The following is a 12,332-nucleotide window of genomic DNA, read 5'->3' as shown; positions in this document are numbered from 1 at the left end:
GTAGCCCCCTGCAGGTATTGGAAGGCCACAATTAGGTCTCCTTGGAGCCTTCTCTCCTCCAGACTGCACAACCCCAACTCTCTCAGTCTGTCTCCATAGCAGAGCAGCTCCAGCCCTCTGCTCCTCCTCGTGGCCCTTCTCTGGACACCTTCCAGCATCCCCAGATCCTACCTGTTATAGGGCCTCCAGAACTGGACACAATACTGCAGGTGGGGTCTCAGTAGAGCAGAGTACAGGGGGAGAATCACCCTCCTCACCCTGCTGGCTCTGCTTCTCTTGCTGCAGCCCAGGCTCTGGTTGGCTTTCTGGGCTGCAAGTGCATGCCACTCAGAGGCACGACTGTGAGAGTCTTCCTGGCACACTTCTTGTGCTTGTGTACAGTCTTGCTAGGGGCTGGATAGCTGCACAGAGTCAAGGGTGCCCTCAGTGGTGTCTTTCAAATAGATGTTGTATATTTATGCTAAAGTCACAACCCCCCTTTTTGAAATGAAAGCCTATTTACATGCTCACTGAGTTTGAGCTGCAGGTGCCAGCAGGCTTCTTCAGATACCAAACTCAGACATTGCCTGTCCTCAGAAGCAATGGTAGGTCCTATCTCCTGGAAACCCTGGAGTGAAATCAACCTCAGTTACCAAAACCTGAGAGTTTGATCTTCAGTTTTGCACTCAGCTTCATGTCATTTAGCCCACTGACCCATGAGTGTATGCCCATCCATACAGGGGGGGTTCCTGTCTTATTTGAAGCAGATTCTGAAGGCCTCTCACAGAAAGGAATTCCTCAGCTTCACTCTTAGTATAAAAAACCCCACAATCAGTTTCTTTCTCACAGCTTGCTGACAGAACTATTTTCCTCTGGGGTGCTCCACTCCATTTTAGGGAGCAGGGGAACCAATGTCTGCAGCTGCAGTGCTGGAGGCAGGATCTGGGTATTTCTTTCATCAGGGATTTTCTTTTCTATCCAGGATATTCTTCTGCTTCCCCTTCACACCTTCTCCAGGCTTAAAGTGGAAACTTTCATTTTGTTGTGGAGGAAAACTAGAATGAAAGAGAGGGCCAAGAAGATACCAGAGCTGTCCTCATATTTCACTACAGACCTTCCCCTCCCTGGCTTGGCTCCCAGATAACAGCATGACACCAGGAGTGGTGGAAGCAGGGAAGCTTCTGTCAACTAGTTTTTCAGGGAAGACACAAAAAGGAGTCCCAAGGTAGATGTGGCCAAGGCAGAAGGAGAGAGATGAGAGAGGCACATGACCAGAACTGGCTCCCTGCCATGCAGTGTGGGCAGAGGGAGATAAGTGGAAAGGTGACAGTGTCCTGTGCCTAGCCATAGCTCCTCGAGGTGCAGCACCTAATGTGTCAGCATTTCATGAGTGTAAGATATTTACCAGACAAACCTTGAGCAGTTAGTTAAAGGATGCCACATAACACCCTTCTGCTGCTGCTTTGGCATGGGCTGAACAGCAGCATATTGCTATCCTGGGATGCATCAGGAGGAGTGTGGCCAGCAGGACGAGAGAGGAGATTCTCCTCCTTTACTCTGCTCTGCTGAGACCCCACCTCGAATATTGCATCTAATTCTGGTGTCCTCAGCAGAAGAAGGACACAGAGCTCTTGGACTGAGCCCAGAGGAGGGTCACAAAGGTGATCCAAGGGCTGGAGCAGCTCTGCTCTGAGGACAGGCTGAGGGAGCTGGGGCTGTTCAGCCTGAAGAAGAGAAGACTCCAGGGAGGACCTTCTAGCTGCCTTCTAATACCTGAAGGGATGCTACAGGAAGGCTGCAGAGAGACTTCTCCTGAGGGTGTCTAGAGACAGGACAAGAGGGAATGGTCTGAAGCTGAAGAGAGAGCAAGGTTAGGCTGGATCTTAGGAAGAACTTCTTCAGCACAAGGGCACCAACAGGACAAGGGCACTGCCATCCTGTCCATAGGTGTTGGAGGCAGCCAAGCTAACATGTCTCTCTTCTGTGTTCCTCAGCTGTTACTACTCTCACTTGAGGATACAGGTTTGTTTTTCCCTTCTCAGCCCTGCTGTACAGGTGAGCACACAGAAAGGCATGAAGATGGTTTCCTCAGTGATGAAACAACAAGGAAAAGATCTGGTTTTGCAACAAGTGTCTTGTCATTCCCTCTGTAAAACCACTGTGAAGGACTCCAACCCAAACATCTTTGATCCCAGAGGCTGTTAAGGGCTCAGCAGTGAACATGTTGAATAAGTCTGTGGCTGCCAACACGTTACAAGATCTTGGAGACAGGTTGCAGCTCCTTGCTAGGTATGAGACTGGTTTTCTTCATGCACTTGTGAATGTGGCAGCTGTAGCTAGACAGAGCTCACTGAGGGGTTAATAACTGTAAATGGCACCAGGAGTTCCTGGCATACAAAAAGGTGAGATCCAGGAGAAGCCAAGCCTCAGAGGAGGTGAAGAGTGGGGCTCCAGGTTCCAAATGTGAAACCCCTGCCATCAGGAAAGAACAGCACTGGGAAAGCTTTCCTCTCCCAGCCTGCACAGCAAAGGAAAGAAGAACACCTGAGACAGCAGACCAAGGACATCTCTAGGAGGTAAAAGTGAGGCTGTGCTATGTACCTGTGCTGGTTTACTGCAGGCCAACATGCTCCACTTTACAGCTCCTCATCCTGCAGCTGGCTGCAAAGCATTGTTTTAGGGCATGATGAAATAGCTTTGCAGCTGAAGCAAGAGGTACAAACACTTAGAAGAACAAAGCCAGTGAAACTGGGCAACGTTTCAAACCATTTATCAAAGCATTTTTAGTCTCCTCTCTCAAGGTGAGCGATGGAGTCAGAACACATTGCGCCAGTCAAAGCCCTCTGCAGCCAGAGCACTTCCTCCAGCAAGTGTCACTAAAGCCTCAATGCAGAACCATAGGCTGGGCTCAAACCTGTCCCAGCTCTCTAAGGGGTACTGCAGTCTCCCTTTGTAAAAACAGTGACTAAATAAATCTTTCTTTGGGGTTGTGTCTTGCAAGCTGTCTGGCCCTTGCAGGTGTGATCAGAAGCACTGCACTCTGCTCTGTTCCTCTCTAGCTCCTGATGTGTACAATGGTGCTGGCCAGTCACTCATCACCACCAGCTTCTTGCTCTCATCCAGCATCTCACCCATGGAAAAAATACAGGCTGGGAGCAGAGTGGGTTGAGAGTAGCTCTGAAGAAAGAGACCTGGGGGTGTCGATTGAGGAGAAGCTCCCCAGGAGCCAGCAGTGCCCTCAAGCAGCCCAGCAGGCAGCTGTGTGCTGGGCTGCAGCCAGAGCAGTGTGGCCAGCAGGGCAAGAGAGTGGATTCTGCCCCTTTGCTCTGCTGAGATCCTACCTCAAATTCTGCCTCCAGTTCTGGTGTCCCCAGCAGAAGAAGGACACAGAGCTGTTGGAGTCCAGAGAAGGCCACAAAGGTGATCCAAGGGCTGAAGCAGCTCTGCTTTGAGGACCAGCTGAGGGAGCTGGGGATGTTCAGCCTGAAGAGGAGAAGACTCTGGGAGAACCTTCTAGCTGCCTTCCAGTACCTGAAGGGATGCTACAGGAAGGCTGCAGAAGGACTTCTCATAAGGGTGTCTGGAGACAGGACAAGGGGGAATGGTTTGAAGCTGAGGGAGAGTAGGATTAGGGTATTAGGAAGAAGTTCTTCAGTAGGAGGGTGGTGAGACTCTGGAGCAGGCTGCCCAGGGAGGCTGGGGACTCCCCCTTGCTGGGGGTTTTCAAGGCCAGGCTGGATGAGGCCTTGAGCAGCCAAGTGTGGTTGAGAGGTGTCCCTGCCCATGGCAGGGAGGTTTGGGCAGGTGATCTCTGAGGTCCCTTCCAAGCTAAGCCAGTCTCTGATGATTTGTGAGGAAAGAGCTAAGAGGAGCAGGCAGCTGGGCTGGCTGGTGCTTAGCAGAGGTGCTTAGAATCATGCAGCACCTGAACAGCTGCTCTGAATTCCTGAATTCACTAAAGCATGGGTTAGCTCAGGAGGGGAATAATTGTTAAGCAATAACCCCCACTGCTTTTTGGATAGCATCTGGTTTAAATACCCAGTCCTCCCCTGATTATCTCTGATCAGCTGCCAACAAGGTTTGCTACACAGCCACTGCAGCTCCACTGCTGTTTGCTAGCAGAACACAGGGTAAATAACTGCTTGGGGCTATTATTTTAAGCCTTCCCCTGCTGGAAACCCTCTGATCACATATGTTTCACTCCATAACTCTGGCTGTGAATGGGAGCATGAATGCACTACCTGAAAAGCTCTTCAGAAGGCATGAAACCAGCTCTGCCTTAAAATGTGGACAAAGTTGATGAGCTGAAGGGAAGAACTGCTTACTCTGCACCTCCCTTTGGATTTCCTTAGGAACACTGACATATGGGGAAGGGAAAAAAAGAGGGCATTTATGCAATTTCTTCCTGATCTTGGCCATGGAGTTGGTCAGGTGCCACCAGGACTGCAGAACTGAAATTGCTTGGCTGGGTGAAGGTTAAAAGTGCTGCAGAGACACCCAGCTTCCTAGTGTGGCGTTTATGGAGCTCCACAAACAAATCCATAGGCACTGAAGGGAATGCTGCCTGCTTCTCTCTCTTGCTGGGAATGTGGAATCCAGCTGCTTCTGCTGGAAACAAAGCAACAGCACTCCTGAAAGACTTTGTGTGGAGCTGCAGGCTCTTGATGTCTCTGAGCTATTAAGTTTGCAGGAGTATTGATTTGACCTTTAGCTCTTGTGCTGGTAGGCAGCCTCTTTAGGCTGTTGTCTCAGGGAGCTCCACCTTGTAACACACTTCCCAGGGAGGGGATTCTGCATAAATGCACAACATCTGTTTGAAAGACACCACTGAGGGCACCCTTGACTCTGTGCAGCTTTCCAGCCCCTAGCAAGACTGTACACAAGCACAGAACTGTGCCAGGAAGATTCTCACAGTCCTACATCTGAGTGGTGTGCACTTGCAGCCCAGAGACCCAACCACATCCTGGGCTGCAGCAAGAGAAACAGAGCCAGCAGGGCCAGGGAGATGATTCTCCCCCTCTGCTCTGCTCTGCTGAGACCCCACCTGGAGTATTGTGTCCAGTTCTGGAGCCTCTGTTACAGGAAGGATCTGGAGGTGCTGGAAGGTGTCCAGAGAAGGGCCATGAGGATGAGCAGAGGGCTGGAGCTGCTCTGCTGTGGAGACAGACTGAGGGAGTTGGGGTTGTTCAGTCTGGAGAAGAGAAGGCTCCAAGGAGACCTAATTGTGGCCTTCCAGTATCTGCAGGGGGCTACAAGAAAGCTGGGGAGGAACATTTTAGGGTGTCAGGGAGTGATAAGACTTGGGGGGGGATGGAGCAAAACTAGAAATGGGTAGATTGAGATTGGCTGTTAGGAAGAAGTTGTTCCCCAGGAGGGTGGTGAGAGCCTGGCACAGGCTGCCCAGGGAGGTGGTGGAAGCCTCATCCCTGGAGGTTTTTGCAGCCAGGCTGGATGTGGCTGTGAGCAGGAGGGTTGGAAATGGCTGATCCTTGAGGTCCCTTCCAACCCTGACTGATACTATGATACTAAGAATTTCTTCCTCCCAATCTCCAGTCTCAAGTCTCCCCTCTTCCAGCTTCAATCCATTGCCTCTCATCCTATCTCTACAAGCCCTTGTAAAAAGTCCCTCCCCAGCTTCCTTGTAGCCCCCTTCAGGTACTCCAGGTGAGGCCTCACAAGAGCAGGGTAGAGGAGCACAATCACCTCCCTTTGAATGCACTAAGAGGTGGCAATGGCATCACAATGACACCATTTGACACCAGTTTAATTTGAATGATTAGAACAGGGACTTGACTCTCTGGGCTGTGTTGCAGCCCTAAGAGCTCATGGCTGTCTCACAGGCCAAAAGCTTGCTGAAGGAGTGGATATGCAAAGTGGCTTTTTAATTAAAGACTCCTAGATCAAAGAGAGCTGCTTGGATTGCTCAGATTTTTCACTGAGGTACCCCAGGAAAAACAGGTTTTGTGTTTCTGCTTGCTTACAGCCACACTGTAAGAGGGATGTTTAAGCAGGAAGGAGTTCTGGTGAGTAATCAGGAGGAAGAAATGGTCAGAGAATAGAAGTGGCCTGGGGCTGGCAAGTGTGGCAACCACTTACAGCACAAGTAATATTCACAGATTGCATTGGGGTGGAAGGGACCATCAGAGGTCATCTTGTCCAACCCCTTTGCAGTGAGCAGGGACACTGCCAACTAAATCAGGCTGCCCAGGGCCAGAGTCTGATCTTGAATGTCTCCAAGGATGGAGTCTCAACCACATCCCTGGGCAGCTTGCACCAACCTTTCACCACTCTAATTGTAAAGAACTTCCTCTTGATGGCCAACCTCGATTTGCCCTGCTCCAGTTCATTGTCTCTTGTCCTATCCCCACAGACCCTTCTGAACAGTCCCTCTCCAGCCTTTCTGTAGGTCCCCTTCCAATACTGAAACAGAAGAAAAGCCAAGTTGCCTGGGACTGCTGTAGCTCAGAAGTTCAGTAAATCAGAGGCACATCTGCCCTGCTGGAAGCATCCTGGAAGAGGGTTTTTTTTGAGCTTGGGATTATAAACCAGCCACTTCTCCTTTCTCCTTTGGACATGTGCAGTAACAGGACTGATCCAATTCCTGTGGAAGGCCAGGAAAAGTTTCTGACTGCTTTGTAGCTACCAGAGCTGGGCCTATCTGATGGGAAGAACCCACAGGAAGGCTGGGAAGGGACTGTTTAGACTGCTGGAGGGTCGGGCTTCCCCAGGTGGAAGGATTGGTTTGTCACAACTGCCACAGGGCTGCCTCTTAGGAAGGCCCTTCAGAGGCAGGATTGGCTCTGCCAACTCTGGAATTGATGATCTTCCCCATAAAATACACTCCCAAAGTTTATTTCCTTTTAAGTGGGCTAAGTGCAATGCCAGAGTCATCAGTGAAGAACTTCTGGAGATTAAACTCCAGTGGATTGATGCCAGCATCCACCTCTTGCAGGGCTGGCCCAAAGGACAGTTATTTAATGTACTTAGCTTCCTATTTCTGCCTCTTTAATTCTGGCTCATTTCCTTTGTTATTTAATGTTCACTTGGTGATTTTCAATCCCTGCCACCTTGCATCCCTTATGTACTCTACAGGTGCAGCTACAGCACCCTCAGAAACGAAGGTTAAGTGTTAACATTTAACCACATTAAGAATGGCTCTGAATATGGTTAAATGAAATACCAATTCTCTGTGATTTATCTAGAATTCTCTGGTCTAACAGAGAGAAGACTAAGTGCACTGACAACCCACTCCAAGGTAAGTACAATTCATTCTGCTGCAGCTGGCTGAGGGGTACTGAATGAAGCCCCTGGACATGAGCCAGCAATGGGCACTTGCAGCCCAGAAGGCCAATGGCAGCCTGGGCTGCATCAAAGGAAGCATGGCCAGAGATGGAGAGAAGTGATTCTGCCACTGCTCTGCTGAGATCTCACCTGCAGTGCTGTGTCCAGCTCTGGGGCCCTCAACACAAGGAGGACGTGGACCTGATGGAGGAGGTCCAGAGAAGGGCCACAAAGATGATCAGGGGGCTGGAGCACCTCTGCTACGAGGCCAGGCTGAGGGAGCTTGGGCTGTTCAGCCTGGAAGGTGTCCAGAGAAGGGCAACAAAGCTGGGGAGGGAGCCCTGGGAGGAGAGGCTGAGGGAGCTGGGGTTGCTTAGCCTGGAGAAGAGGAGGCTCAGGGGAGACCTCATTGCTGTCTACCTGAAGGGAGGTTGTAGCCAGGTGGGGGCTGATCTCTTCTCCCAGGCACCCAGCACCAGAACAAGAGGACACAGTCTCAAGCTGCACCAGGGGAAGTTTAGGCTGGAGGTGAGGAGAAAGTTCTTCCCAGGAAGAGTAATTTGCCATTGGGATGTGCTGCCCAGGGAGGTGGTGGAGTCACTGTGCCTGGAGGTGTTCAGAAAGGGATTGGATGTGGCACTTGGAGCCATGGTTTGGTTAGTCAGGAGGTGCTGGGTGATAGGTTGGACTGGATGATCTCTGAAGTCTTTTCCAACCTCATTGATTCTCTGATGGTGTAGAAGTAAGAGGAGAATGCAGGGTTGTTTGTGTGGTCTTTTACTTGATCTGTGCTGTGAAAGTGTACAGCCAGCTATATACAGTATATACAACAAAGAATCATTTATCTACACCAGAATGCCATTAGTTTGGCTGAAAGAATCTCACCTGGTTGAGGTTCTTTTGGTTTTTTGCAGTTCTTTGATTTTAGAGCTTCAAAAGTTGAGGTAAAAGTAAGCAGGGGTGTGGGGCCAGCCAGCCAGCAGCCTGACCCAGAGCCCCAGCACGAAGCAAGACTGAATTACATATTCTTAACTGATCTGGAACTCACCATACCTATCCTAAAACTCTTAAAAATGTGCTCAACTCCAAGTTTCAACTTCACCTGACACCTGTCTGTGACCCAAATGACTGTTCTGAATTAAGATAGGGAGCTGGGAGAGGGAAAAGTCACTTCTATCCAGCCTGCTGTCTGCAAATCCTGCCCCTAATCTGGGGGGTGGGGAGGGCTAATGCAATTCTGCACTCTTAGGGAGGTGCCAAACTGTTGTGGCTTTAACAGGTTTGTATCACTTGAAGATAAACCCAACCAAACCAAAAATGGACCTGCTCCAGAATTCCTTCTCCCTCTCAGTCCTGAGGCCCCTACACACTTGCCTGATCAGCAGAAGTACTGCCTGGGCTATCCACTTGAATGCTAAGCTCCTCAGAAAGTTTCTTTAACCTCTCTTCTAAGAGAATGTTTTTTTTTATCTCCTCATTGTAGTTGTACTTCAGATCTTCAATTTCTTCAAAAAAAGAAGGGGCAAAGCTGTCCAGTTCTTTTCTCAGCTTTGTTGTTTCTTCCTGTTAGAAGAGAATACAACGAATAAGGTTGGAGAAGACCTTTGAGAGCATCAAGTCCAACCTATCACCCAACACCATCTGATCAACTAAACCATGGCTCCAAGCACCCCATCCAGTCTCCTCCTAAACACCTCCAGTGATGGTGACTCCACCACCTCCCTGGGCAGCACATCCCAGTGGCCAATCTCTCTTGCTGGGAAGGATTTCTTCCTAACATCCAGCCTGAACCTCCCCTGGCACAGCTTGAGACTGTGTCCTCTTGTTCTGGAGCTGGGTGCCTGGGAGAAGAGACCAACCCCCACCTGGCTACAACCTCCCTTCAGGGAGTTGGAGAGAGCAAGAAGGTCTCCCCTGAGCCTCCTCTTCTCCAGGCTAAGCAACCCCAGCTCCCTCAGCCTCTCCTCCCAGGGCTGTGCTCCAGACCCCTCCCCAGCTTTGTTGCCCTTCTCTGGACACCTTCCAGCATCTCAACATCTTTCCTAAACTGAGGAGCCCAGAGCTGGACACAGGACTCAAGGTGTGGACTGACCAGTGCTGAGCACAGGGCACAATGACCTCCCTGCTCCTGCTGGCCACACTGTTCCTGATGCAGGCCAGGATGCCATTGGCCTTCTTGGCCAGCTGGGCACACTGCTGGCTCATGTTCAGCCTACTCTCAACCAGTACCCCCAGGTCCCTCTCTGCCTGGCTGCTCTCCAGCCACTCTGACCCCAGCCTGTAGCACCATTAAAGAGAGTGAAGGAATTACCACCTTTAATCCAGAACTTAGGAGATAAAGAGCAAGGAAAGCTTTTCTGGGTGAGGGGGTTACCTTTTTAAAGAGGCTAAATGCTGAGCAAATGATCAACTTCACTAGGGGCAGAAAAACCTCCCCAGGGCACCCTGGTCTAGTTGGGGATGTCCCTGCTGACTGCAGGGAGGTTGGACTGGATGAGCTTTGGAGGTCCCTGCTGGCCTGGACCACTCTATGATTCTAACTACCACCAAAGCAGGCTTCATGAAGCTGCTGTTTAGAAACTGACTGTTTCTTCCTAACTCTGCTTTTGCTCATTCTCCTGCCTGCAGTGATCCTTACACCTCACCTTTAGTTGCTGGTTTTCCAACTCTGAGGCTTTCAAGAGGGTCTGGAGCTCAGCTACTTTTGTCACTAACTTCTCATTTTGCTCCTTCTCTGTCATGCCATTACATCCTGCAAGAAAAAAACCCTATGAACAGTCTTGTCAAGAGGAATTTTGCATTTCCAGAGAGCTGAAACAGGGAAGTGTGCAACCCAGCTGGGATCAAAATCCACCACAAATTCATCCTGGGCAAATCAGTGCAGTACTCCCATGGCCACTCTGCTGGCACACTTCTGAGCAGCACAGCCACAAAGCAATCAAATGCAGGCAATTAGGAGATGGCACAGGATTAGCATCTTGTTAATTGTATTCATGATTTTAAGAGGTTTAATTGTTCCCTCCCCCCTCCCCCAGTTACATGGCAAGGTGCTACCCCAGTGCTCTGCTTTTGCTCTGGGACTGATGCCTCTCAAGTCTTCAATCACTCTCAGAGCAGGGCTTGGGAAATGGACTCTCACTGGCTGCCAGCTTGGGTTACACATGACATTTTCTTTCAAGAATTCACTGCAGATCTTTTTCAGAGCTTTCACAGAATCACAGGAGGGTAGGGGTTGGAAGGGACCTCTGGAGATCATCCTATCCAACCCCCCTGCCAGAGCAGGATCACCTAGGCCAGCCCACACAGGAACACAGCCAGGTGAGTCTTGAAGAGGAGACTCCACAACCTCTGTGGGCAGCCTGCTCCAGGGCCCCAGCACCCTCACAGCAAAGAAGTTTCTCCTGATGTTGAGGTGGAACTTCCTGGGTTCCAGCTTGTGTCCACTGCCTCTTGTCCTATCACTGGGCACCACTGAAGAGAGCCTGCCCCCTTCTTCTTGACACCAACCCTTCAGAGAGTTGTGAACATTCCTCAGGTGTTCATAACATCTGATGAGGTCATGGAGAGGGTGCAGAAAAGAGCAGCAAAGATGCTGAGAGGACTGGAATATCTCTGTGATGAGGAGAGGCTGAAGGGCTGTTCAGTGTGGAAAAGAGCAGCCTGAGGGGGATCTCAGCAGTGCTGATCAGTACTTCAAGAGTGGGGGTCAGGAGGATGGGACCAGGCTTTGTTCAGTGGTGCCCAGTGACAGGACAAAGGGCACATCAGAAGTTCCATCTAAACATCAGGAGGAACTTCTGTACTTTAAGGGTGCTGGAGCCCTGGAGCAGGCTGCCTGGAGAGGTAGTGGAGTCTCCATCTCTGGAGACATTCCAAACCCACCTGGACACATTCCTGTGTGAGCTTCTCTAGGTGCCCCTTCCTTGGCAGGGGGGTTGGACTGGATGACCTGCAGAGGTCCCTTCCAACCCCTGCCATCCTGGACTTTGTACTATTTCTCTGGCACTGATATAATCCAATGCATTTTGTGGGTTGATGATTTCCTGCATCACATGCTAAGTAAAAAGCAGAGCATTAGGGACTGAAAATGGTTACCAGCAGCAGGACCTTCACTTGCATCTGTGTCTGTGTGGTGCTTCTGCTCCTCCAGCTGCTGAGCCAGCTCTGCTTTCTCTTTCTGTAACTGATGATTAGTTAATCTGGAAGATAAACCCATTTCAGAATAACATCTTAAGGGAATACAAAATGCAGAACTGAAACCAGCAGTGGCCACTCCCTGATCTTTCTTCTTGCATGTCCCAGTGCCTGAGGTGTTGATTAATGTGAAAGAAGTTACCTTAAAAGCTGAAGCTTCTTGATCAGGCTTTGCTCTGTGCTTGCATCTTCTGGAAGGTGTTTGAGAAGCTCAAGCTTAAAAGGAAAATGAAGATAATTTTTACTGTTGAAAAGAGTTTCTATGGAGGCTGCAGCTCAGATGGAGTCCTTTTAGAGTCAGGATGAAGGAAAGAAGAATGAAAATAATACTAAGGATGTAACCCAGGTTATCACAGAGAAGTACCTAAGTGTTCATCTACTGAGTTTCCACAACTAGAGACTGATGAAATGTATGAATCTCTTTTCAGTGGTGCTCAGTGGTAGGACCAGGGGCAATGGCACTTCAAGTGAAGACCATCAATTGATACTATGTGGTGAAGGCCAGCTGGCTAAACCACATATAATTATGGCCAAGTAGGACTGAAAAAAAGCCTGGAAATTAGAGGAAAAAAATCCCCCCAGACTCTACCAATATCAGTATGAGAAAGAAATGAATCTGAAATAATCTGTTCTTAGAACCATGTGGCTAAATCAGCCCCTGGCTTGGACAGCAGCACTCTGTGCTGGGTTAGGAACTGGCTGGAGGGCCGAGCCCAGAGAGTGGTGGTGAATGGTGCCACAGCCAGCTGGCAGCCAGGCACCAGTGGTGTGCCCCAGGGATCAGTGCTGGGCCCCAGCCTGTTCAGTGTCTTTACTGATGATCTGGATGAGGGGATTGAGTCCATCAGCAGTAAATTTGCAGATGACACCAAGCTGGG

The 12,332-nt window shown here is 50.0% G+C and overlaps 1 protein-coding gene across 1 annotated transcript in view; it reads right to left on the bottom strand.

The window, feature by feature from the left end:
* Positions 1-8,019: 8,019 nt before the first annotated feature.
* Positions 8,020-12,332, bottom strand: part of CEP290 (centrosomal protein 290) — a 57,123-nt gene continuing 52,810 nt past the window's right edge. The window contains exons 51-55 of the mRNA XM_054167692.1: positions 11,597-11,670; positions 11,374-11,459; positions 10,863-10,870; positions 9,906-9,986; positions 8,020-8,823 (exon numbers count right to left, since the gene is read on the bottom strand). Of these exons, the coding sequence (XP_054023667.1) occupies positions 8,623-8,823; positions 9,906-9,986; positions 10,863-10,870; positions 11,374-11,459; positions 11,597-11,670 (450 nt within the window). The 3' untranslated portion in view covers positions 8,020-8,622. The remainder of the gene's footprint in view (positions 8,824-9,905; positions 9,987-10,862; positions 10,871-11,373; positions 11,460-11,596; positions 11,671-12,332) is intronic.

The sequence above is a fragment of the Dryobates pubescens genome, chromosome 15 (assembly GCF_014839835.1).
Source record: "Dryobates pubescens isolate bDryPub1 chromosome 15, bDryPub1.pri, whole genome shotgun sequence".
Taxonomy (NCBI): Eukaryota; Metazoa; Chordata; class Aves; order Piciformes; family Picidae; genus Dryobates; species Dryobates pubescens.
This window is presented reverse-complemented; position numbering and strand designations above follow the sequence as displayed.